Below are 26926 nucleotides of genomic sequence, written 5' to 3' on the forward strand. Positions count from 1 at the left end.
TACACTAATCCTACCTCATTAACATGACAAGGACAAAGACAATCCATTCCCAATGTGGCTTATAACCACAGGCATAGAGGTTAAAATCTGCAACACATGTATTTGGGGGACACAACTCAATCCATAACATATGCCAAATTTTAAGTTAAGAAATAATAACACCGTAACCATTTCTCAACGGCTGCTTCCTACTAACTGCGGTAGCTAACCACATACAAAGAAATGTAGCTGCAAGAAAATGCTACATATATATAAATATAATATAAAGTAATATAAGCCCAAGCTCTTAGTGATTAGCCATTAAAACCCTGGAATCTTTTGGAAAAAATAACCAACTAAACTAAGGGGGACGGTTCTGGGAGAAAACTTTATAAGGAATCATGAGGGTATACTGAAACATTTTAAATAGTAGCTTGTACCCAGTTTTATATATTACTGATCAAGATTCCTATCTACTTTATTGATTGTTCTTCAAGTACATTTTACTTACATGACTAGTCTAAGCAATCATTTTATAAAATTCTAGACACATATGTCCATTTCAAAAAGCAGTCTCTTTAGTAATAGAGTCCTTTTAAACAAAACAATGGTAACAAGTCAGCAAATTTTATACCATCTTACCACTGACAAAAAGCATCCAACAGAATAATTTATTCGCAGAAAAGCCTAAAAGGAGATGAAACCAATAGATACTGCTACTTATTGATTTGCCTATATCTTGAAGCACTTACCTAAGCAATTTATGGCCATTTGTAGTAGCAACTTCAGCAAGGCTTGTTAGAATCTTGAGGTATTGGCTTTCACTTTGCTGAGACAAATGCTCCAGAACCTGTCGTAACTAATTTTTTTACAAATAAAAAATGTGATTACATAATAATCCATTATATTTTATAAAAAGCACATATCAGTTTAATAAGTATCCTGAAGTCAATTAGCTGCAATCAAGTCCTTTACGGTTACTTTACCTTAGACAAATTCAAAAGCTAATATAGAGATTAATTGATTTAAATCTTTGTTCAAAATCATCCAATAAAAAATATAAACAGAAAAGAAATCACCAAGCATACTTACGGAAATTTACTTCCAAACTTTTAAAATTTAGAGAGTTTTAACTCCGCAGTTTTTCAAAGTGCAGAACTATTATAAATACAAAGCTCAGTAAACTGACGGTTACCAATCATAACATATTCCTCCTCAGATTCTTTCCCTCTACCTACTAGAAATATTCTAGTTATCTTAAAAAGAGACCAAAGACTCAGGAGACAGAAGATTCATAGGACCAAATATTAGCACAAAGTTTACTAGTTATTATATAATATATATATATACTACCCTATAATGCAGATAAGTAAACTCAAATTACTAAAATTTATAATATTAAAATATGAAGTAATATGGTGAAATGTCATATGTCTTGAGCATGAATAAAGCTTGTCCCTTTACAAGCTACTAGCACAATCACATTACCATGTTTTCTCGAAGATCTTCATTCTGTGTCATCTGAATAATTGTCTGGAAAAGCCTAGGGTGATACTGAATCAATACTTCACAAGTCTCCCCATATCCACCCTAAAAACAAGATTTAAAATTGTCTAATTTTAAACACAAAGTTGCTTTTAAAGATGTTCTTCACACAATAAAAATCTTTATAACCACCCTCTCATTTAACAAAAAAAGTGATTTTAACAGTTTCAGTTTCTGTTATGAAGTTAAGGGATTAAGAACATACATTAGAAACATACCTGTACACATAAATCCAAAGGGGTTACTCCATTTTTATCTGGCAGATATTTGGCTCCTCGTAATAGAAGAATCTGTGCTGTGTCTCTTTGACCATGACTGTATAAAAACCAAACCATGTAAAAAATATAATCTGTTTAGCTTAAAAGTTCCTTTTCTATGAATTATGAACTGTTAAAAGGAGTCAACAGAAGAGTGACAGAAAAAACAATAAAGATAGGAAGATCTAAACTACATTCTCAGAACAACTGGGAAAATTTTTCCCGTTAGGTTATACCTACAATGTGTACACAAGAAAGAGAAGAAAGTGATCTATTAAATCTTAGAATGAACCTGGAACACATTGCCTAAAACAGACCATAAGATCTGGGGATAAGTAGCTTCTATTCCGGTTTCTGCTTTATTTTTATCTTGTACTGACTTCCTGATCCTTAATTCTCAACTCTTGCCTGACCTTTCTACCACACATACCCAAGTCTGTAGACTTCTTATTCCAAAAGAACCTCAATACTCAAAATAAGAGTATATTTTACGGCACTTCAATACTTCGTTTAAAAAAAAAAAAAAGGAAGGAAGGAGAAGAGACATGTATCAAAGTAAGAGAAGGTTGTCTTCCTGCCTGGTAAACATTTATAGTTTATTTTTAAATTTTGATAATTTAGCTCCATTTATTGGTTCATCCATAACCTTAACTGAGCAGTAGGGTTAATTAGCCAAAAATACTATCTAGCATCCAGTGTTCACTTTATCAACCTGCTTAACCAAACCCACTCAGTTTGGCTTCTGCTGGCAGGTAGTCAGGCTGGTCCGAAGGGTCAAGTCTCTTACACACCTGCCAAATAGTCTCTGGTTGCTCTTTTTCTAGAAGTAAAATTAAACAGCGACTACCATTCTTTCAGCTAGGATCAAGCTACCTTGGGTATAACCACTAGGTCAGGTCATTCAATTGAGCTAATGCGATCATACATACAGGAAATATGAAAATAAATTTACAATCCGAAGACATTAAAGTTTAAGGTTAATTTTAAGAAACGCTGAAGGAAGTCACACAGTCTGAAAGAGCATTTAACTCAAAAACTTTATTTTATAGATGAGAAAAACTACTAAACTAAATACAGGTGGAGCTAGAACTCAGCTCTCCAAGCTTTGAGATCAACATTCTTTCCACAATACCATTACTAAAAAACGTATGTCATTTCACAAAGAGAAGAAGTACAAAGAATGCTCAAATTTCTAAAATTACAAAACAACACTACTCATTCTCTCTCACAAAATGTCACCATACCAAGAATATTTTAAAACTAATTGAAATTAAACAATATTTTAAAAACATAATAAAATCCTACTATAAAATTAGTGCCAGATAATCTTGCGACAGTTACTTTAGGTAGATCACTCTCTTGATACTTTATGAAAATACTAATTAACTTCCTTAACACAAATATTAATAGGTCAAAACTAACTTAAACATCTACTTTACTCCTGAAAAAGTAGAAAATTGAGAAGCCATATAATCAGTAACCCGTCCCAAAGCAACAGTAACTAGCTTAAATAGTGTATAGCATTTTTCCTTATGCTGGTTGGTCAAGATGAGATACATTATAGCTAATGGTGATTACAACTAATACTCTTCTGTTCTTTACCATGCCTGAAAATAAAGGCTAAGTGGAAAAAAAAAACTAACTTGAGCCCAATTTATTTAGGGGGACTGTGATGACTTTGCTAGTACCCAAGGTTCAGAGAAATTCAGATTTACAAAGCTATTCTCTTCATCTTTAATGATATTTCTTTCATAGGTATTTAATATCCATGTAGTCAATCTTTCCAATTAAATTGTAAATGTCTTGAGAATGGTCTCATTCCATAATGCCAAGCATAACTGTTTGCTCATAACATGCATTCAATACATTTGCTGAATTATGGTATGTTGTTGTTGTTAGGTGCTCTCAATTTGGTTTCGACCCACAGCAACCCTATGTACAATATAACAAAACACTGTCAGTTCTGTGCCATCCTCACAACTGTTGCTTTCCTTGAGCCCACTGTTACAGCACTGCATCAATCCATCTCGTTGAGGGTCTTCCTTTTTTTCAGATGACCTCTACTTTACCAAGCATGATGTCCTTCTCCAGGAACTGATCCTTCCTGATAACACGTCCAAAGTACGTCAGACATAGACTCACCATCCTTGCTTCTAAGGAGCATTCTGGTTGTGCTTCTTCCAGACAGATTTGTTCATCCTTTTAGCAGTCCATGGTATATTCTTTTGGTATATTCAATCTTCTTCGCCAACACCACAATTCAAAGGCGTCAATTCTTCGGTCTTCCTTATTCATTGTCCAGCTTTTGCGTATGAGGCCACTGAAACACCATGGCTTGATCAGGCGCACTTTAGTCTTCAAGGTGACATCTTTGCTTTTCAACATTTTAAAGAGGTCTTTTGCAGTAGACCTGCCCAACGCAATTTGTCTTTTGATTTCTTGACTGCTGCTTCCATGTGTGTTGACTGTGGGTCCAAGTAAAATCAAATCCTCGACAACTTCAATCTTTTCTCTGTTTATCCTGATGTTCCTTACTGATCCAGCTGTGAGGATTTTTCTGTTATGTTGAGGTGTAATCCATACTGAAGGCTAGGTCTTTGATCTTCGTAAGTGCTTCAAGTCTTCTTCACTATCAGCAAACAAGGTTGTTAGCATCTGCATATTGGAGGATATTAATGAGTCTTCCTCCAATCCTGATGCCCTGTTCTTCTTTATATATGCCAGCTTCTCGGACAATTTGTTCAGCATACAGACTGAATAAGTATGGTGAAAGGATAGAACCCTGACATGCACCTTTCCTGACTTTAAACCACGTAGTATCCCCTTGTTCCGTTCGAACAACTGCCTCTTGATCTATGTACAGGTTCCTGATGAGAACAACAAAGTTTTCTGGAATTCCCATTCTTCACAATGTTATCCGTAATTTGTTATGATCCACACAGTCAAATGCCTTGGCATGGTCAATAAAAAGCATGCAAACATCTTTCTGGTATTCTCTGTTTTTCGGCCAGGATCCATCTAATATCAGCAATGATATCCCTTGTTCCATGTCCTCTTCTAAACCCAGGTTGAATTCCTGGCAGTTCCCTGTCGACATACCGGTGCAGCCAGTTTTGAATGAGCTTCAGCAAAATTTTATTTGCACGTGATATTAATGATATTGCTAGTAATTTCCACATTTGGTTGGATCACCTTTGGAATAGGCACAAATATGGATCTCTTCCAGTTGGTTGGCCAGGGAGCTATCTACCAAATTTCTTGGCATAGATGAGTGAGCACTTCCAGTGCTGCACCTATTTGTTGAAACATCTCAATTGGTATTCTGTAAATTCCTGAAGTCTTGTTTTATGCCAATGCCTTCAGTGCAGCTTGGACTTCTTCCTTCAGCACCATCCATTTCTGATTATATGTTACCACCTGAAATCGCTGGATGCTGACCAATTGTTTTTGGTATAGGGACTCTGTGTATTCCTTCCATCTTCTTTTACTGCTTCCTGCATGGTTTTAATATTTTCCCCGTAGAATCCTTTAATATTGCAACTCGAGGCTTCAGTTTCTTCTTCAGTCCTTTCAGCTTGAGAATGCCGAGTGTGTTCCTCCCTGTTGGTTTTCTAAACTCCAGGTCTTTGCACATATCATTATAATATTTAACTTTGTCTTCTCGAGCCACCCTTTGAAATCTTCTACTCAGTTCCTTTACCTCATCATTTCTTCCTTTTGCTTTAGCTACTCGACATTCAAGAACAAGTTTCAGAGTCTCTTCTGACATCCATTTTGGTCTTTACTTCCTTGCCTGTCTTTTTAATAACCTCTTGCTTTCTTCTTCATGGATGATATCCTTGATGTCATTCCACAACTCAGCTGGTCTTCGGTCATTAGTGTGCAATGTGTCAAATCTATTCATGGGATGGTCTCTAAATTCAGGTGGAATATGGCCAAGGTCATACTTTGGCTCTTGTGGATTTCTTCTAATTTTCTTCATTTTCAACTTGAACTTGCATTACGAGCAATTGATGATCTATTCCACAGTCAGCCCCTGGCCTTGTTCTGACTGATGATATTGAGCTTTTCCATCACCTATTTCCACACATATAGTCAATTTGATTCCTGTGTATTCAATCAGGCAAGGTCTACATGTATAGTCACGATTCACGTGGGTGAAAACAGGTATTTGCAATGAAGTCCTTGGTCTTGCAAAATTCTATCACGCCATCTCTGGCATCATTTCTATCACCAAGGCCATATTTTCCAACTACCAATCCTTTGTTTCCAACTTTGGCCTTCTAATCTCTTGTAATTATCAATGCATCCTGACTGCATGTTTGATCAATTTTAGATTGCAGAAGTTGGTAAAAATCTTCAATTTCTTCATCTGTGGCCTTAGTGGTTGGTGCGTAAATTGGAATAATAGTCCTATTAACTGGTCTTCCTTGTAGGCATACGGATATTATGCTATCACTGACAGCACTGTACTTCAGGATAGATCTTGAAATGTTCTTTTTGACGATGAACAGGACACCATTCCTCTTCAATTTGTCATTTCCAGCATATGATTGTCTGAATCAAAATGGCCATTACCAGTCCCTTTCAGCTCACTAATGCCTAGGATGTTGATGTTTATGCGTTCCATTTCATTTTTTACAATTTCTAATTTTCCTAGATTCATACTTTGTACGTTCCACGTTCTGATTAATGGATGCTTGCAGCTGTTCTCATTTGGAGTTGTGCCACATCAGCAAATGAAGGTCCCGAAAGCTTGACTCCACCTACATCATTAAGGTCGACTCTACTTTCAGGAGGCACTTCTTCCATAGTCGTCTTTTGACTGCCTTCCAACCTGGGGGCTCATCTTCCGACACTATATCAGACAATGTTCCACCGCTATTCATAAAGTTTTCACTGGCTAATTCTTTTCAGAAGTAGACCTCCGAGCCCTTCTTCCTAGTCTGTCTTAGTCTGGAAGCTAAGCTGAGATCTGTCTACCTTGGGTAATCCTGCTGGTATGTGAATACCAGTGGCATAGCTTCCAGCATCACAGCAACAAACAAGCCCCTACAGTACGATGAATTGACATATGCGTTGGGGGAATTATGTTATTGGTTTTAATTTTAGATACCATTCATTTGACAAATAAGTACTAAACAAGACACTGCACTACAAAAAGTAACAAGAAGAGATCTGAAACATAATCTATTTAGGACCTACTAGGTGACATGCATTATGCTCAGTCCCTTGTCCAGAATCTCAGTACTGACACTGTTATAAAATAGGTTTTCACCCCATTTTTTAGTTGAGAAAACTATACTTCAAGAGTATATTGGAGTTGCTCAATATCAATAGTTAGATGGCAGAGCAGCATTTGAATCTAGATCAGGCTGACTCCAAAATCTTTGATCTGTATCATGCTGCTCTACCAAGAAGAATAAACAAAAGTCTGCCCTTGAAGAGTAAAAAAGGGAACACATGCTTTGAGATCAACATGATCACACAGTATGAACACACAAAAAATCATCACATACATGGGTTACATTGTTCAATACATGTGTTTTTTAAAAAAGCCTCAGAAAAATTAATTTTGTACTATATATAGAAAAAAGAGATAATTAGGATAAAGAAAAACGCCACCATGACATTTTTAGAAAGCTGAGGTAATTTCTAAAACTACAACAAAATCTAATTTGTAATCAGGTAACATTTCATTTTTAAAATAGATTAAACATAAGAAACAACTGCTAATAGCATACAAAATTCACATAATCCAATTAGGGCCTCAAAGGCCTCACCTGCAATATTACAACACATTAGATCTGTCTTATAAAAGATTGCTCAGGTTGCCTAAAAGGGTTTTCAGTTCAAATAACTGTAAAAATTCATTCAGTGTTGGCATCTGAGGTCTTAAGCACTAGCAAGTGGCCATCTAAGATGTATCAACTGGTTTCAACCCATCTGGAGCAAAAGAGAATGAACATCAAAGACACAAGGTAATTATGAGCCCAAGAGACAGAAGGGAACACATAAACCAGAGACTACATCACCTGAAACCAGAAAAACTAGATGGTGCCCGGCTGTAACCCACGACTGCTCTGACAGAGAACACAACAGAGAACCCCTGAGGGAGTAGGGGAGCAGTGGGATGCAGACCCCAAATTCTCGTAAAAAGACCAGACTTAATGGTCTGACTGAGACTAGAAGGACCCCGGTGGTCACGGTCCCCAGAGCTTCTGTTAGCCCAAGACATTCCCAAAGCTAACTCTTCAGACAGGGATCGGACTGGACTATAAGATAGAAAATGATACTGGTGAGGAGTGAGCTTCTTAAATCAAGTAGACACACGAGACTATGTGGGCAGCTCCTGTCTGGAGGGGAGATGAGAAGGCAGAGGGGGACAGAAGCTGGCTGAATGGACATGGAAATAGAGAATGGAGATAAGGAGTGTGCTGTTTCATCAGAGGCAGAGCAACTAGGAGTAGATAGCCAGATGTATATAACTTTTTGTATGAGACTGACTTGTAAACTTTTACTTAAAGCACAATAAAAAAATTTTTTTAAATTCACTCAATGAATAATTATTCTTTATGATTCAAGTTATCTTTTAATATTGATTGAGAAAATACACTCTTAAAGAAAATACCAATGTGTTTTACAGAAACAAAGAAGTTGGCAAAGATTTAATGCACAAGAAACCTGTAGTGGCTTCTAAATCAAGTATCTGAAAAGTTTTAAACACAAAGTGATAAGAGTTGATTTACTTTTTTAAAAGATCACTTTAACTGCTTAGGAAAGAACAGTCTAGAGGAAAACAATAGACGAACCCAGAAGTCCTGTCAGGGAGACTACTGCAGTACTGCACACAAGAGGTAACAACTTTGACTAATGTGGTTTCAGTGAGGTGGAGAGAACTAGAGAGATGCAGAATAAATTCTGAAGATGGAATTTTCAGAACTTACTGATAAATTCCAAGTTTTCTGACAGGGAGAGAGAGACATAAAAAATAACTCCCAGATTTCTTGTTTGAATAACTGGAAAAATAAGGCTTCCATTGACTGAGGTGAGGAAAACTGGAGGAAAGGTTTAAAGAGAAAAATCATGAATTGTATTTTGGACATGTTAACATCTGAGATTCTATGAGATTTCTAAGGGATGATATAAATCAGGCAGGTAGACATTCAGCTCTGCAGTTTCAAAAGACCTGATCTAGAGATAACCCTCAAGATAGGGTATGATTTCAAGTAATCCAACAGTGCTATTACTCATGACTTTAGGACACTATGGAAGGAACTGGTTTTCTAACCAAGCAATTGAATTATAGGTATAAATAGGAAAAGAGCTAGATTCAGATAAGATCTAGGAAATCTAGAGATTTGAAACCCTTGTACTCTATATAACTCCCTATGAACACAAAATTATTCAACAGATGATCTGAATTGGTCTGGTCAGTGTCTAACATCATAGAACCCAAAGAGAAGCTAAACGAGAGCAAAATCAGGTCTTCTGGTCTAGAACAAACCTCCAGTAAAATGATATAAAACAGGGAAGAAGATAAGAAAAAGAGGAGCTAGGTGAAGAATTCTATATCTGAATTTAAGGGCCTAAATAATATTGCAATTAATATAATATAAACCAAAGAATCACTATAACATATTACCATATTTTTTCACAAATAATACACACCTTCTACATGTGTTTGCCAACAGCACCCACCCCTGTGAGGTATTTTTATAAGCACAGCTATGCCAATATTTTTTTTTACATGTTGCTGTAAAAAAAAAAAAATTAGCATAGCACACTTATGAAACTATCTCACGGAAGGAGGGCATGGATGGCAAACAACATAGAAGGTGTGCATATTTACGTAAAAATACATTATTATGAACTGCTCCTAACTGCAAACTACATTTACATAACATATATAAATATAAAAATATGTAAATGCGAACTACGTTTACATAATATATACATATATCTACGAAAAACATATATATACAAAAACACGTGTATGTGCACGCATATAATGACTACACTGTTAGCTCCTTAAGAACTGGGACTTCTTTCTGTATCACAAATGCCTGTAACAGTACATGGCACACAGTGAGTGCTGTGTGCCGATTATATAAATGAATAAAAGAATAACATGTATGCTTCAAGAAAATGAACATATGTAACTTAGTTTACAACTCAGTATCTAACAAAACTGACTCAAACAAGTTTTTTAAAAAAAGCTACAGATCCAGAGAAAGCAAAGAACATGGCTTTGAATCAAAAGATACTTCAATAGCTTAATCCACTGAAAATGACCTGGTAGTACTTAATAGAGTACAATGTGAGAATTACTGGATTACTAGTTTGTCTTTTTATAAGAAGTAATTAGACTAAAATGAGATAATCAAGTAAATCAAGGACTCCCATCTATTAGCAGTAAGTTTTTGTTCATGGTAATGGAAAATTTGGCAACAATTGATGGTTGTACAATATGATTAATGTAATTGGTATCACTAAACTGTACACATGAAAAACGCTGAAGTGCCAAATACTATGCTACATATATTTTTACAATAATTAAAAAAAAGACTCCTACCTGTAACAAATAAAAACACTGGCAATTACATATAATAGAAAATACTTCCCTCATGCAAATAAGTAACAGAACCAAATGCCATACTTCACCTTAAAAGAAAGCACAGTATTTGCTGGGAAACAAGAAGGCTTTAGAGAAGATACAGAAATGTTTGTGCTTAGATATACAGTAGACATATACCATTCTTTAAGCCGTGGCACTCTTTAACGGTAGCATCTGAAAATATAAAATATCATACCTGCATGCAAAGTACAACGGAGTGGCTCCTGATACATTTGGCCTGTTAATATCAGCACCACTGTCTAGCAAGCACTGCACTGTCTGGAGAAAAAAGAAACAATTACAAATAAAGTCAGAGAAGTCAAACAAAAGATACAATTATCACAATTTTAACCCATATAGCTACAGAAGAACAGGAAGAGCCTGGTGGCTCAATGGTTAAGTGCTTGACTGCTAACCAAAAGGTCAGCAGTTTGAACCTACCAGCTACCCCACAGGAGAAAGATGTGGCAGTCTGCTTCCATAAAGATTATAGCCTTAGAAACCCTACGGGATTTCCAACTCTATATAGGACAGAGTTCAGAATTGACTCAACAGCAACGGGTTATGTAAGAACAGATTATAAGCAATTACATTATTAATACTTCAATATCTCTTTTGTAAGGAAAATTCTTCCCACAACTTGAAGCTTTAAAAAGGAACTGAGTCGGGATATGGCAAATACAATGGCTGAACAAATTCAACTTTTTGGTAAATTCTCTGTCTCTCAGATACTGTATAGTAGATGTAGAATTACCAATCTAATATAAACTGTGTAACCTGGAAAGGCTCTAGAGCAGTGCTGTCTAATACAGTAGTCACCAGTTACATGTAACACTTGAAATGTGGCTAATATAACTGAAAAAGTAATTTTAATTAATTTAAATTTAAATAGCCACATACAGCTATTGGCTACTGCATTGGACAATGCTGCTCTAGGTATGTTAATTTGAAAATCAAGATTTTTTTACCTCTCTCAGAAAACATCTAGCTCAACTGGCATAACATAGCTTATAAAGAAAATGTTCTACATTCTATTTTGGTGAGTAGCATCTGAGGACTTGAAAGCCTGTAAGCGGGAACACAACAGAGAACCCCTGAGGGAGCAGGAGAGCAGTGGGATGAAGACCTCAAATTCTCATAAAAAGACCAGACTTAATGGTCTCACTGAGACTAAAAGGACCCCGGTGGTCACGGTTGCCCCAGGACAGGAACCATTCCCAAAGCCAACTCTTCAGATAGGGATTGGACTGGACAATGGGTTGGAGAGGGATGCTGGTGAGGAGTGAGCTTCTTGGATCAGGTGAACACTTGAGACTATGTTGGCATCTCCTGCCTGGAGGAGTGATGAGAGGGTAGAGGGGGTTAGAAGCCGGAAAACGGATACGAAAAGAGAGAGTGGAGGGAGAGAGCGGGCTGTCTCATTAGGGGGAGAGTAATTGGGAGTATGTAGCAAGGTGTATATAAGTTTTTGTGTGAGAGACTGACTTGATTTGTAAGCTTTCACTTAAAGCACAATAAAAATTATTAAAAAAAAAAAAAAGCCTGTAAGTGGCCATCTAAGATACTCTACTGGTCTCACCCCTTCATGAACAAGTGAGAATGAAGAAAACTAAAGACACAAGGGAGAGATTAGTCCAAAGGACGAATGGACCACAGCTACCACAGCCTCCACTGGACTAAGTCCAGTACAACTAGATGTTGCCCAGCTACCACCGACTGCTCCGACAGGGATCACAATAGAGGGTCTCAGACAGAGCTGAGAAAAATGTAGAACAAAATTCTAACTCACATAAAAAGACCAGACGTACTGGCCTAACAGGGACTGGATGACCCCAAGACTATGGCCCCGGACACCCTTTTAGCTCAGTACTGAAGTCACTCCTGAGGTTCATGGTTCAGCTAAAGATTAGACAGGCCTATAAAACAAAACAAGACTAAAGGGGCACACCAGCCCAGGCGCAAGGACTAGAAGGCAGGAGGGGACAGCAAAGCTGGTAATAGGGAACCCAAGTTCTAGAAGTGAGAGTATGCTGACATGTCGTGGGGTTATCAACCAATGTCATAAAACAATTACGTGTACTCACTGTTTAATGAGAAAATAGTTTGTTCTATAAGCCTTCATCTAAAGTACAAAAAAATAAAAAAATAATAAAACCATCAAAAAAAAAGACTTTTTTACCTCTGAAAACAAAACATAGGTACCAGAATTCTTACTTTTCTAGTGTCAAAGAGCAAAATTATTAAATTACAAAAAGTTACAAAGCTGAGAAAAGGAGGGGATTATTGCTTATGGAATGAGTGTATATTAGTGGAAGAGGAACAACTCAGAAAAGGAGAGAGAATGGTTGCACAACTAGAAGAATGTAATCAATGTCAATGAAATGTACATGTGGAAACTTGAAATGGTATATGTTTTTACCATGTATATTCTCAACAAAAAAAAAAATTATTTAAAAAAAACTGAGAAGTCACTTTGCTATGAACAAGTCAATACTGACTCAGTTTCTCTTGATAGTCGTACATATATACCTCGACCCCTAAGTGCAAGTTCTGCCATCGTTTAAGTCATACTAAGAGAAAGTAAAATAATATAAAACTAAGAATTCATATCTGATGATTGGGGAGAAGACAGGGCCCGCCTGAAACCCTTTAAAAAAACCTTTTCTAGCTTTATTTCCTATGATTGTCATGTGGGTTTTTCCTGCAAAAGGGGAGAAAACATGTAGAAACATAGCTTTTTGGGATTAAACTGTTTAATATACTTCTGGATTAAACACATATGTTCATCTTTGCTGCTCTTTTAAAACCTAGTACACAAAAACAGTAAGACTATAAACCTACAAGGAAGAACAGGAAAGAATACAATGGCATAGCAGAGAAGTCAACAATAAGTTTTGAAATATGGCAAGGAAATGGAGGCATAGCAGATCAAGGGAAAGCTGAAGTTCAAGTGCTTGCAAAGGGAGATTTTAACAATGAGCAACTAACAAGCAACCAAATTAAAAAAAAAAAAAATTACAGAATACAAAATAGCACAGGAAGTGGAATTACCAGGTGCCTTGAAAGGCAGGGATGATTAAGTAGAGCTGAGAACAGGAGGACTAGTCAAAAGCCTATATAAGAAGCAGATGAACCTTCCCCCCTCCCCACCCTACCTCCCACCCCTGGGGACCATTTTCTTCATCCCATGCAGTTGGCCGCTATTCTCCTTCCTAGGCTACCTCAGAAAATGGGAGATTCATTCTATGGGAATAAGCGAATTGGGAGGTTCTGGACTGGCTGACAAAAAAATACTTTAGAGCAAGGATGCAGAGACACGCTGAAAGCAACTACCAGTAATTAAGTGAAAACCTCCAGTCCCCATATTCTGCTAAAACTATCTAGGCTCCCAGAAATCCAGCAGCCAGGCTTAACACCTCAAATAGGAGGAGATTAAAGGTTTCCTTTCAAGACACTGGCACAGAGAAGAATCCAACAGATATATCGGCATGTCAGAATCCACCAAAGAAATAGTCAATTAGTCTACAGCAGTGGTTTCCAAGCAGAGCAATTCTACCACCTAGAGGATATCTGACAATTTAGGGAGACTTTTTTTTTTTTTCATAACTGGGTCAGAAGAGTGCTACTGGCATCTAGTAGGTAAAGATCAGGGAAGCTGCTAAACATCCTACAATACAATGGACAGCACCCATGACAAAGAAACACCAATAGTACCAAGATTAATAAGCCTTGGCCTACAGAAAGGCCAACCAGTCAACAAACCTGGCTCACGTACAGAACACTTCCAGTCAATGTTTTAGTCCGTCCCTGCTATACATGAATTAAAAACCCCAAACCTGTTGCCTTCAACAGCTAATATTTAAAAGAAAGTGAGGCAAGCCTCTAACCTGAAAAGACAGAAATTAAAAAAAAAATAAAAACAAGGAACTCAGAAAAATAAAGAAAATATAGGGAACCAAACAACAACAAAAAATTAAAAAGTGATACCCTCAGAAAGAAAAGAGAAGGTATTATATCCACAGGACATGAACAGGATGCTGGGAGAATAACATTCAAAAAATAAGAGAGTAGAAATAAAAGCTCAACTGAAAAAAAAAAAAAAAACCCCGCTGCTGTCAAATCAATTCCGTCTGATTCATGGCAACCCTATAGGGGTTTCCATAGGGTTTCCAAGGAGCAGCTGGTGGGTTAGAACTGCTGACCTTTTCTGGTTTGCAGCCTAGTTGTTAACCACTATGCCACCAGGGCTCCAAAAGCTCAACAGAATGTTAGAAAGACACTGTAGTGGAACTCTATAAGAAAAAAAACATAACAAAAAGACAAAGAAGTAGAAAAGATGAAAAAAATTAGTGAAATCAATTCAGGGAGCCATAACTGCAGGAATAGAGAATAATAAAAATTAAGCCAGTGGGATTAAAAAGGGGAATAATCAAAGAAATAATACCAAAAAATTTCCAAGAACTGAAAAACATGAGCTGCCAGACTGCAACAGCCTACCAACTGACCAATCAATAATTTAAAACACCTCCAACCAGGCACATCAAAGTGAAATTTCATAATACCAGGGATAAAAAAGAAAAACCTAAAAGATTCCAGAGATAAACAGAAATCAAATAGGCATTAAACTTCTCAATAGCAACACTGGACTCTACAAGGTGAAATGTCTTCAAAATGGTAAGGTAAATGACTTCCAACGTAGAATCCTATACAGCTAGTCACACTATCTCTCGAATATATGGATATAAATGAAAAACATGCACAGCTATACAAGGTGTAAAAAAAAAAAAAAATACCTCTAATGTACCTTCTCTCAAGGGCTACTGGAGGATGCACTCCTTCAAAACAAGGGAATAAACCAAAAATTGGAGATCCAATACGGAAAAGGCACAAAGAAATTCCCAGGTTTAAAAATTTTAAAAGATGGAACTGACAGATTATCTAATAAATTTGTCTTTGTGGAAAATAATATTCAGAGATTTTTACGGGAACATATAGGAAAGAATTACTGATTCATACAAGGAAAACTAAGCAAATCCAATTATTAACTTCAAGAAAAATAATCATCCTAGAAAGAAACTATTCTATTTTTGACTCAGCAGCAAATAATATTTAACTTACTCATATAAACAACTAATATTGTTTAACCAAAATTTATGATACAATTAATTTTAGAAATGGAGGAGAGGGTAAGGGAGGAAGATATAAATGAGTTAGTCCTAACTCACGGTAAGAAATGATTAGGTAGTATCTAAAAGTCAAAATTTAAAAAAGAGAAGTAAAAGCATGTTGGGAAATACCAGAAGAAAAGCTCAAAGAGTTGAAAACTGTTGTCTCTGTGATCAGGAGTTGACATAGAAGAGGGCAAGTAAAGGGACTATCATTTCTTATTACAAAGATTTTGATAAAAATAAAATATTTTTAAACAGTTAAGACACAGTATTTACATATTACTTCTTCAATTCACTTCTATCCCCCCTAAAAATTATGAAATCTACGTAATGGAAATGCTATTACATAGAACTATATTATAAGCTATAACACAGCTCTAATCGGAGGACAAGTTCCAGGTACAGCTTTCAAATATAAGCATAAGCATTTAGGTCACCATTTTATAAGAGAAGGCCTCTTGGGCCTTTTGATCCCAGCTTTTCCCTTTTTGTTTTATGACCTAGAATCTGTGGTTGCACAGTCCCAAAACAGGAATGAGCTACAAAGTAGCAATAATATTCACTAACTACTGCAGAAATTACAATTAATAGGCCTCCAGCTCTCAAAAGGCTCACGAGAGATAAAAGCAAATATTACTAGTAGTTACGTCAATAATCACCATGAACACTGAATTAGCAAATACTGAACCATTGTTCCTAGGGGAAATACACGGTTAGGTTTCTGCAATTCCTAACAATTTTGCCAAACCATCAATATATAACCTTGTATTTTGTGTATATCCGTTTAAAAAAAAAAAAACAAACCTGTTGCCTTCGAGTCAATTTCGACTCATAGCGACCCTACTGACAGAGTAGAACTGCCCCACAGAGTTTCCAAGGAGCACCTGGTGGATTCGAACTGCGGACCTTTTGGTTAGCGGCCATAGACCACTATACCCCCAGGGTTTAAAGACACCTTAATTACTAAATATATATTGTTGATTCATAAACACTGAACTCACGGTCAACAGCACTATAAGTCACACCTGAAAGAAACTTATCCAACACATGTATTTTGTCCATAAGGCACATCGCAGCCTTCTTGCACTTAGGAACACTAGACAGCACTTTAGCATTATGACTGGGAGCCATTTTAAACATAAAAATCATCAACAAAAAGCACAGAATGAGAAAATCATGGCATTAAACAGATCGCAAAAAGGATGCTTGTTTACAGTATGAGAGCTGAAACGAGAGCAGAGAGCATCGCCTTCTTGAACCTCAGCTGGGTACATGCATATTAGATAACTCAAATTTTTCACCCCTCTGTGCATGTCTGCAAATGATCATAAAAATGCCACACATATTGAACTGACAGTTAGAAACTAAATTTTAGCAAGGAGACAAATTCATAAATACAGAACCCATGAATTACGAAAATCAATTGTATTAACACGCAATTAAAACCTGGCAATCCAGAGAGAAGCTGAAATAAATTATTAGCAATAAAAAAAAAATTTTTTTTTTTTAATACCAGGTATTTATATAAATTTTATACATTTAGAATTCTAGAAAAGTGAGCTTCTTGGATCAAGTAGACACATGAGACTATGTGGGCAGCTCCTGTCTGGAGAAGTGATGAGAGGGCAGAGGGGGTGAGGAGCTGGCCGAATGGACACGAAAACAGACAGTGGAGGGAAGGAGTGTGCCATCTCATTAGAGGGAGAGCAACTAGGAGTATACAGCAAGGTTTATACAAGTTTTTTTAATGAGAGACTGACTTGATTTGTAAACTTTGACTTAAAGCATAATAGAAATTAAAGAAAAAAAAAGAATTCTGATATTAATATACCAAAACAAAAATATAAATATATGATATAATAATATGAGTAACATGACCCCACAGAAACTTGTACATGAATGTTCTTAGCAGCATTATTCGTAACAGCCAAAAGCTAAAAACAACCCAAATGTCCACTAACAGATAAATGAATAAACAGATTGTGGTATATACTTACAAAGAAATATTATTTGGTCATAAAAAGGAATGAAGTACTGATGCATGCTACAACTTGGATGAACCTCAAAAACATGCTAACTGAAAGAAGCCAGACACAAAAGGTTATACATTCTATGATTTCTTTTATACAATATATTAGAATAGGCAAATCCACAGAGAAAGAGAAAACAGATTAGCAGTTTACCAGATCATGACTTATGGATACAGAGAGTTTTCATGCAGTGATGAAAAAGTTTTGAAACTAGACAGAGCTGGTGGTTGTACAGTGTCAACAGACTAGATACCATTGAACTGTACACTTTAAAAATGGTGAATTTTGTTATGTGAACTTCACTTCAATAAAATATTTTTTTAAATAACTTTAATATGTTCTCAGACACTGTGCTAAGTAAAATGTAAAATGCATGTATCATCTCATTTAATGCCTCCTAAAAATTTTTTTTTTTTTATGAGGAAGTTGTTATTCTCTCCACTTTCACAAGGTGGAAAATGAGTCTCAAAGAGGTCAAGTCATTTGTAGGAAGAACTAAAACCTAAACCCATGTTCACAGCTACCATATTCTTTACCAAAAAGCTGTTTTTAGCTGCTGTCAAGTGGCCCCCAACTCATGGCAACCCCATGCCCAATGGAACAAAATGCTGAGTGGTCCTGTGTCATCCCCGTAATTGGTTGAGGATCAGACCATTGTGACCCACAGGGTTTTCACTGGCCGATTACCAAAAAAGTAGGAATTCTAATTTCTCTTAATTCAGATTACGAAACAGTATTATAGGTAAGTTGGCATATCTTCATAAGATCGATCACAGATGATCTGCTAAATTACTATTAAATTTGAGAGTTAAACTAAAGTGCTCAGACAGCTATTTTTGTTTAGTTTTAAAATAATGCCATTTCTACAACCATATACTTTTATACAGTAACTTTATACAGTTATTTCCACTGTAGAGCTGGTGGAATAAAAACAATTTTGCCATCAGGCTAACATATTCCTCTACTGTTCTCAACAAAGTGATGATGCAAACTCTGGACAAATCATGATTTACAGTATAAACTTCCGTACGTTCCTATTATATCCCTGTACATAGGAAATATCCTCCAAAGACATTAAAAACCCTTTCTGTTCACAAGAGAGAAAAATAACTTGATTAAGGAACTGGAAATAGCTCATCCCAGCATTTGGTTTTCCATTGAGAAAATCTTTTTTGTACTTTTTTGTTTTAACAAAATTATCCCAATTAAGATGCTAAACAAAAAAAAACAAGCAACTATTAAAAGAATCAGCTTAAAAAAAGAAAAGCTCTCGATAGTTTCACTTGTAGATAAAATGCTGCCTGAAGGTGCAGAGAGGGAAAAAACCCATTTCCCTTTTTTTATGGATAAAAACGTGTAAAGGAATTTGAATGTGAAGAATAAAAAATTGCCTTATACCATTAAAATGAATGAAAAGTCAGCAATCTTTGTAATTAAAAAAAAAAAATGTTTATCTGCTAGTTTCTTTTTATAAAGCTCTGAAACGCATGGGGGAGGATGATGCAGATTCAGTCAATTATTGATTAAATGGCATAATAGGAAAAGCAGCAAAAAAGTCACAGATAACCTAAAACACCATTAAAAAGATTTCCTGCTAGTTCTTTGAAGGGGGGAAGAATGATAATTCAAGTACAGCAGGGCCCTAAGATACACTCACCTCAATAATTAGAAGACTACAGGGTAGCAGGTGGTAAGGGAAGCAAGTACGTCTACTTGGTGTTGAACTAGGGGAATAGACACTCTAACAGCTAGCCAACCCACCCTATTACTACTCTGGCAGTTCCTACTGAGCCCTGTTGGAAAAGTGACCCTCCTGGGGTCCCTTACTACACCTTAATTGGACCTTTGTTAGTGTACAAATTGGATTTTCATTCCTAGATAATCCAGAGTGACAACACTTCGATGGTAAAGCAAAAAGTCTAATCACAATGACAAAGTAATTTCTTGCTGATTGACAATACACCCATATGATATCAGCATAAAAGATCGAGATAGATAAATAAGTACATACAACTATAATAAAACATTTATTGCCTGGACTTAACTACTTGAAAATTTCATTAATCTGTACACACTCTTCAAAAATACTATAAAATAACATGTTTTAGATGACATAAAAGCTACTTATGTGTGTACAAAAAGCAAAATAACATTGAAACTAGTAAAACTTAGGTGAAGGAATAATGTCCTCTAAGCACTTACTAAATATATAAATTCATACTTAAAAACTCTTGAAGAAACAACACTACTTGAAAATTTTTTAATTATACAAAAGCATAAGGTACAACATAATCGAAAAGAATGAATTTTGAATTCAACTGCTAAAATCCCTAAGGGTGTGTCTTAGCCATCTAGTGCTGCTATAACAGAAATACCACAAGTTGATGGCTTTAACAAAGAGAAATTTATTTCCTCACAGTAAAGTAGGCTAATAGTCCACATTCAGGGCGTCAGCACCAGGGGAAGGCTCTCTCTGTTGGCTCTGGAGGAAGGTCCTTGTCCTCAACCTTCCCCTGGCTGAGGAGCTTCTTAGGCGCAGGAACCCCATGTCCAAAGGGACACACTCTGCTCTTGGTGCTGCTTTCTTGGTGGCATGAGGTCCCCAACTCTCTGCTTGCTTCTTTTCCTTTTACCTCTTGAGAGATAAAAGGTAGTGAGGCCACATCCCAGGGAAACTCTCTTTACCTTCGATCAGGGAGGTGACCTGAGTAAGGGTGGTGTTAAAATCCCACCCTAATCCTCTTAAAATTACAATCACAAAATGGAGGACAACCACACAATACTGGGAATCATGGCCCAGGCAAACTGATACACACATTTTGGGGGGGGACATAATTCAATCCATGACAGGATTCTCAAAAGGAGTTTTTCAGCAACAGATACAAATCAGATAAGATCTTTTATAAAAATCAGCACTATCAAAATACACTCCACTTAAAGGTACAAAAGGAAAAAAGTAACAAACATTCAGAAATAGCAAATGGCAGAACGTAATGGTCAAAATGATACGCCATTTAACTAATTCATTCAATCTTTCAACAAAAATTTCAATGTCTGCTATGTGTCAGGGTCTACTCTGCTGCTGCTGTTGCTAGGTGCCGTCAACTTGTTTCTGACTCACAGCGACCCCATGAACAAAACAAAACACTGCTCAGTCCTGTGCCATCCTCATGATCACTGTTATGCTTGAGCCCACTGTTGCAGCCACTGTGTTGATCCAACTCATTGAGGGTCTTCCTCTTTTTCGCTGACCCTACTTTACCAAGCATGATGTCCTTCTCCAGGGACTGGTCCCTCCTGGTAACATATCCAATGAACAAATCTGTCTTGGAAGAAGTACAGCCACAACGCTCCTTAGAAGTGAGGATGGCAAGATTTCATCTCACATACTTTGGACATGTTATCGGGAGGGTCTACTCTAGATACTGGAATTACAACAACGAACAAAAATGCCTGCCCTCATGAAGCATATACCCTAGTGGAAAAGGTAGACCAACTGACAATATAAATAAATAAAATATGTAATATGCTAGACAGAGATTATTAATACCCAGAAAAATAAACCAGAATTCTCCACGGAAGATATGGATTAAATTTGTTTTAGCAAGTTTCTCATCCCTCAACCCCACACACAAATATTTCTGTGAAAACTGTACATTGTGTCTACTTAACAGACTATAAACCATGAAGTCCAAGAAAGATAATAATTGTGATTTACAATGGTCATAATTTCTTCTGTTTTCAAGATTTTATGGCTTTTCACTGACTTATCAAAATTAAGTTCAGTAACTTACAATTTATTAAGTATAAACATGTAGAAGAATACCAATATAAATATCTATGACTGACAGCTTATTACCTGTATTTTTCAAATTAGATTAACATACATACTTTTAAGAATTATTGTAAACCAAAATCATTTTATATGCCTAAAATTAGATGAGCAGATATGCTTTTAAAAAAGTGTAGAATTTCAAATTCCTTCCAAACCCTCTCCAAAACAAAAACTATTCTCCTACTCCCAGATAACATAAAATAGAGGTCCTCCTCCTTAAAAAATAATAAAGTGCTAGGGAGGGATCTAGAAAGAAAAGCATAGGAAGGAGAGTTCATACGGCCTTCAAGAGAACCCTAAAAAGAAACAACACATTTTCAACAGACAATATTCCTGTGTGAAAAGCTAATGTGCAAAGCTAATGTTTGGGTCAATCTCCAAGTCATTTAATTGAAGGCAGTGACTAACCAGGACCACCTGTGCCCAATACACTGATGACAAATTACAAAGCAAGGAATACAAGGCAGCGCAACTTTATCAATGCCAATTCTCAAAGCAACACTGATCAAAGTAAAAAGAAACAGATATTCAATACCTAAATTACAAGTAAAAATCTGAGCTTCTGTATTACCATTTGCTAAAGGAAGACCAAACTAAAACAAGAAAAGCATTCTTACTTTATTTTTTAATTAAAAATAATTCTGATTACAATGACTTACAGCTATAAACAAATAACTTACTAAAAAAAAACAGCCTACTCACTAATCAGTAACTGGTTTATACAGGTCTTGTCTAGAAGCCTATCTACTGAAACTTTGAATCCTTATGTAATATCCAGCAAGAATCGATACTATCTTGTTGTGTTACAGGATAGCAATGACAGGAGACCTTTTCATTATTTCTTCACATTTCCCTGAAGTGATTAAAGGAGAATTCTAGCAACAGAATAAAGAAAATCACTCTGAACCTAAAAACATACATTCTGAAATGTTAGTCTACACCTACCTTTGTACCCCAGGGCTGAATCCAATTAATGTTTTGTTTTCAATTATGTCTACATAACCAGCCTGTAACTCTCTGAATGAAAAGTATGAAGGCTGGTTAAAGATACCAAAAGAGTTAATACAGATAGGTGAGCACTGTTCCTTAAACTGCCTATAATCTCAGTAAGAAATGCAGTCAGTTCCATCAAAGATAGTCTGTAGTACCAGTTTCCAACAACGGCTTTTAAGTTTTAGTACCTTAATCTCCTCTGACAAGAGTTCAACTACCATTTTATATTGCTTGTGAACATTCACATATTCAACTATATAAATTAAGGAACATAAAACATTCTGATAAAATGAAATTTCTAATTAAGTGAATTATAGATTTAACCTCTAGCTAATTCTCCCACGAACTCAATTGTATAAATATGGGCTGAACCACAGCATATTGTCTAATGTGTTGCTGTTGTTAGTTGCCATCGAGTCGATACTGACTCATGGTAACCCCACTTGTGCAGAGCAGAACTGCGTTCCATAGGGTTTTCAAGAGACCGTTCAGAAGCGGACTGCCAAACCCGCCTTCCAAGGTGCCTCTGGGTGTGTTTGAGCCACCAACCTCTCTGTTAGCAGTCAAATCCTTAACCATTTGCACCACTCAGGGACTCTCTTATTCTCTAGAGTATCCACGTTATTCCAGGAAGACAGTAATCAACCATTTATAATTCAATACATTTATAAATTTTAAACTAATGACAAAAAAAATTACCAAAAAGTTAGTTCAATTTATGACCCCAAAAGTATTAGGTTTTTATTACACTTCCTAAAAATGAAATTAAAAGTCAAACAACACATTGGAACTAGCTTGTTGCACAAGAGTAAATGAATAAAGGGTCTAGATATCACGCTCTGTACTTTTCTTACAGAATTATATCATCCATGTTAATAACAGTAGTAACTGTAGCGATAAGTATTATTGCTCTTAAGTGTCTTCCAAAGTGTTCACAACATTTTCCTTAACCCATCATCAGTAGACAGAATATACTTTACGAGGTAGCTAACAGTAAGAAAAGGCCAGCTGAAAAACCAAACTCTGAAATGATTTATAAAATCAATATACAAAGATGTGCTATAATTCTGGTATTTTACATGTAACAATGTAGTATAATAACTGATCTAAAGAACCAAACCAAAACCCATTGCCATCAAGTTGATTCCGACTCACAGCGACCCTACAGGACAGAGTAGAACTGCCCCATAGCGTTTCCAAGGAGTGGCTGGTAGACTCGAGAACGGCCGACCTTTTGATTAGCAGCCACAGCTCTTAACCACTGCACCACCAGGGCTCCAATCTAAAAAAAGTTACATAAAAACAACTAAGGTGCTGGTACGATCATTTATTTCATCTGATCATTTTTAAATAGGTAGTTTAAAATCATAGTGCTATTACGTGGCAAGGACAGAAAACAGCTACAATGCGCTCTTCAATAGCCCAAACCACTTCCATCCAACAAGATGATAAGACCTTTATCCATGTACCTCTAATGAAACAGATCCATCTATATGAAGTCATGGTAAAGATTATTCAATTTCTCAGTTATGATAAATATGAATTTTCCAGATCTTTAATCTTTTAAAAGATAAAACCTATTTTAAAAAGACTAATGTAATTCTGAAAAAGCGTTTCTTGTCATCAAAGAATACAGTATTCAGTTATGAATTCTACAAAGCTTTTGGGCTCTTAGCCAGTTGCTAAAAATCTTTTCAAGGCACTCCTGAAGTTTACCCTAAAATGAGATTAGAAGGCAAATATCAGATTTCTTTACCATCTCTGCCTCCTTAATCTGAAAAGAACTGGTATGCGTTTTTAAGTATTTTTAAATGGAGTTTCCTTTCTCCTTTAAAGTTTTATATTTAATTCTATTTTGTACATATATACATAAAATCAATATTCAAGCTTTGTTTAGGGTTTAAAAATAAATAAAATCATGAAACCTATACATACTGATATATATGTCTACACGGGCACACTGAGACAATGAAAAGTCCATTTTGACTTGCCACTACAATATGTCAAGAAGTCCTGGTTGCACCGTGGTTAAAGCTCTCAGTTGAGAACTGAAAGGTCAACAGTTGAACCCACCAACCACTTTGCAGAAGAAAGATGTGACAGTCTGCTTCTGTAAAGATTTACAACCTTAGAAACCCTCTGGGGCAGTTCTACTCTGTCCTACAGAGTTGCTATGAGTTTGAACTGACTCAACAGCAGTGGGTTTTGTTTTGGTTTAGAGTAAGTCATTAAGACACCCAAAGAAGCATTTTTACACTCCGTTCAGCTTATGGAAAGGCACAAAATGAATTAAAAAGAATCAACAATCCTTATCCTGTAATAATTTATCATACCTCATAGCTCATCTGTAGTATCAGAGAATGCTTCTATTTAAAGCAGGTACTTTTCTGTCCTCTTAGGAGTTAGGAACAGAATTTATTCTCTAAAAGCTACCTAAAATCCTGAGTCATTCAAGATTTGAACACATCCAACTCAAGATAAAAGGATATGCTTGTCCACTGAGATTTGAACATATCCTGGAAATAAATGAGTAGTTCTGAGACATAAGTAATAATAGCACAACCAGCAACACAGATTTCTAGGGATATAATTTTTACCCTGGAGGCAAGGAGATAGACTAAATTTTCAAGATTCCTCCTTGCCCTGTTTGAAGAAGGATCAAGGATGCTTCAGAAAACAGTCCATGCTAATCCTTCCCTTTATCTGTATATGATCCTTGCAAGTGACTATGAATGATCAACTGTCACAAGATAATCTCACCCACCAATACAATCAGCCACAAGGCAGCATGGCTTTGTGTATCTCTCCTCCTCTTTTTATCTGCAAATCTCATCCTGTGAAACTCATCAACACGGTGAAATAAAAAAAAAAATCAGACTCCCTATAAATCTTCTTCTGAGAAAACAGTTCTTCAAAGGAAGTACATCTTGACTATGAGGAATTCTCCTTTACCAAATCTGCTTTAGGTTGTAAACCATATGGAGTATATTATTATTATTCAAACTAATCTTCAATAGCTTCAGAAGGCAATTCTAAAGTTTTAATGTTACCAGTGCACATGTTTTGAGTCAAGCTTTTCTTAGTAATTCCTGCTACACTGGTTCAAGGCAGCTAAAATTAGCTTTTAAGGCATAATTTCTAATCTGAATTCCAGTTTTTTTCTTATACAAAGTTCCTGGGCAACAAGATAGGGTTTGTAAGTCTTAGTAAATGACACTCAGCTCATCTGCTGTATCAGAGAGTGTTCCTATTTAAAGCAGGTGCTTTTCTGTCCTCTTAGGAGTTATGAACAGGATTTATTCTCTAACAAGCAAAAGCTACCTAAAATCCTCAGTCATTCAAGATTAGAACATTTCGAATTTTTTTTTCCACACAGAATACTTTTCAAATTTAAGAAGGCTGACTCTGAGAAAATAAAAACTAACAAGAACAAATACTCCTTGAAAACACTGGGTTATTTTCCAGATGATAAAAAAACCAAAAATACAAATGAACATTGGTGCTCAGATGAAATTCTACGAAAAAGAAAACCAGTCCCAATCCCTCCTTTTTTTCTAACCCTTATTAAACAAAAGACATCAACCTATGCCTCACTACCTTTGAAGAAGTCCAATATTCTGTAAGGCTGAGGTATACATAAACTCTCCAAGCATCCAGGGTCCTATATCCTGAGCCCAGATGTCTCAGTTATCTTGTACTGCTATAACAGAAATACCATGAGTGGTTTATTCTCTCACAGTTTAGGAGGCTAGAAGTCCAAATTCAGGGCACCAGCTCCAAGGGAAGGCTCTCTCTCTGTCAGCCTGGGGAGGGGCGGGAGTTCCTTCTCATCAACCATACCCTGGTTTAGGAACTTCTCAGTGCAGGGACCCTGGGTCCAAAGGACACACTCCCCTTCTGGTTCTTCTTGCTTGGTGGTAATGAGGCCCCTCTCCTCACTGCTCGCTTCTCTTTTATATCTCAAAAGAGACTGACTCAGATATAACCTAATCCTCTAGATTGTGTCCTGTCTCAATAACATAGCTACTTCTAATCTTTCCTCATTAACATCATACATGTTAGGATTTACAATACATTGGATAATTATATCAGATGATTAAATGGAGGACAAGCACACAAGGCTGGGAATCATGGCCTAGTCAGGTTGACATACATTTTGGTGGGACATAATTCAATCCATAACACCAGTAAAGGGAAAAAGTGGTTGCAGGAAACTCATATTTCACTAGGAATTCACCCAACAAAAAGAAAATCTGTACAAACAATAAAAACCTTTGTTGGTAATTTTGTTCTTGGTTTTTTGTTGTTGTTGTAGTATAGCTTGTTAGTAAATAAGTAACACTCTATCATCAATCATCAATAAGCATTTACTTAGCACACTCAGTGGGTAAAACACTACAGAAGTTTAAATGTGGGGAGGGAAAAACTGAATATAACCAGATAAGAAATTGTAAGTCAGAAATTCAATCTAAAATCGAACAGTTTTTATATACAGCAACAAG

General features: G+C 36.2%; 1 protein-coding gene across 8 annotated transcripts in view; it reads right to left on the reverse strand.

The window, feature by feature from the left end:
- Positions 1–26926, reverse strand: part of HACE1 (HECT domain and ankyrin repeat containing E3 ubiquitin protein ligase 1) — a 112339-nt gene that overhangs the window by 49483 nt on the left and 35930 nt on the right. For 7 of the 8 annotated variants that reach the window (XM_049898164.1, XM_049898139.1, XM_049898113.1 and 4 more), the window contains 4 exons: positions 10595–10677; positions 1743–1839; positions 1468–1569; positions 732–838 (listed from right to left, as the gene is read on the reverse strand). In XM_049898164.1, coding sequence (XP_049754121.1) covers positions 732–838; positions 1468–1569; positions 1743–1839; positions 10595–10677 — 389 coding nt within the window. The remainder of the gene's footprint in view (positions 1–731; positions 839–1467; positions 1570–1742; positions 1840–10594; positions 10678–26926) is intronic. The other variant, XM_049898173.1, reaches the window with a different exon arrangement.

This window comes from Elephas maximus, chromosome 1 (assembly GCF_024166365.1).
Source record: "Elephas maximus indicus isolate mEleMax1 chromosome 1, mEleMax1 primary haplotype, whole genome shotgun sequence".
Taxonomy (NCBI): Eukaryota; Metazoa; Chordata; class Mammalia; order Proboscidea; family Elephantidae; genus Elephas; species Elephas maximus.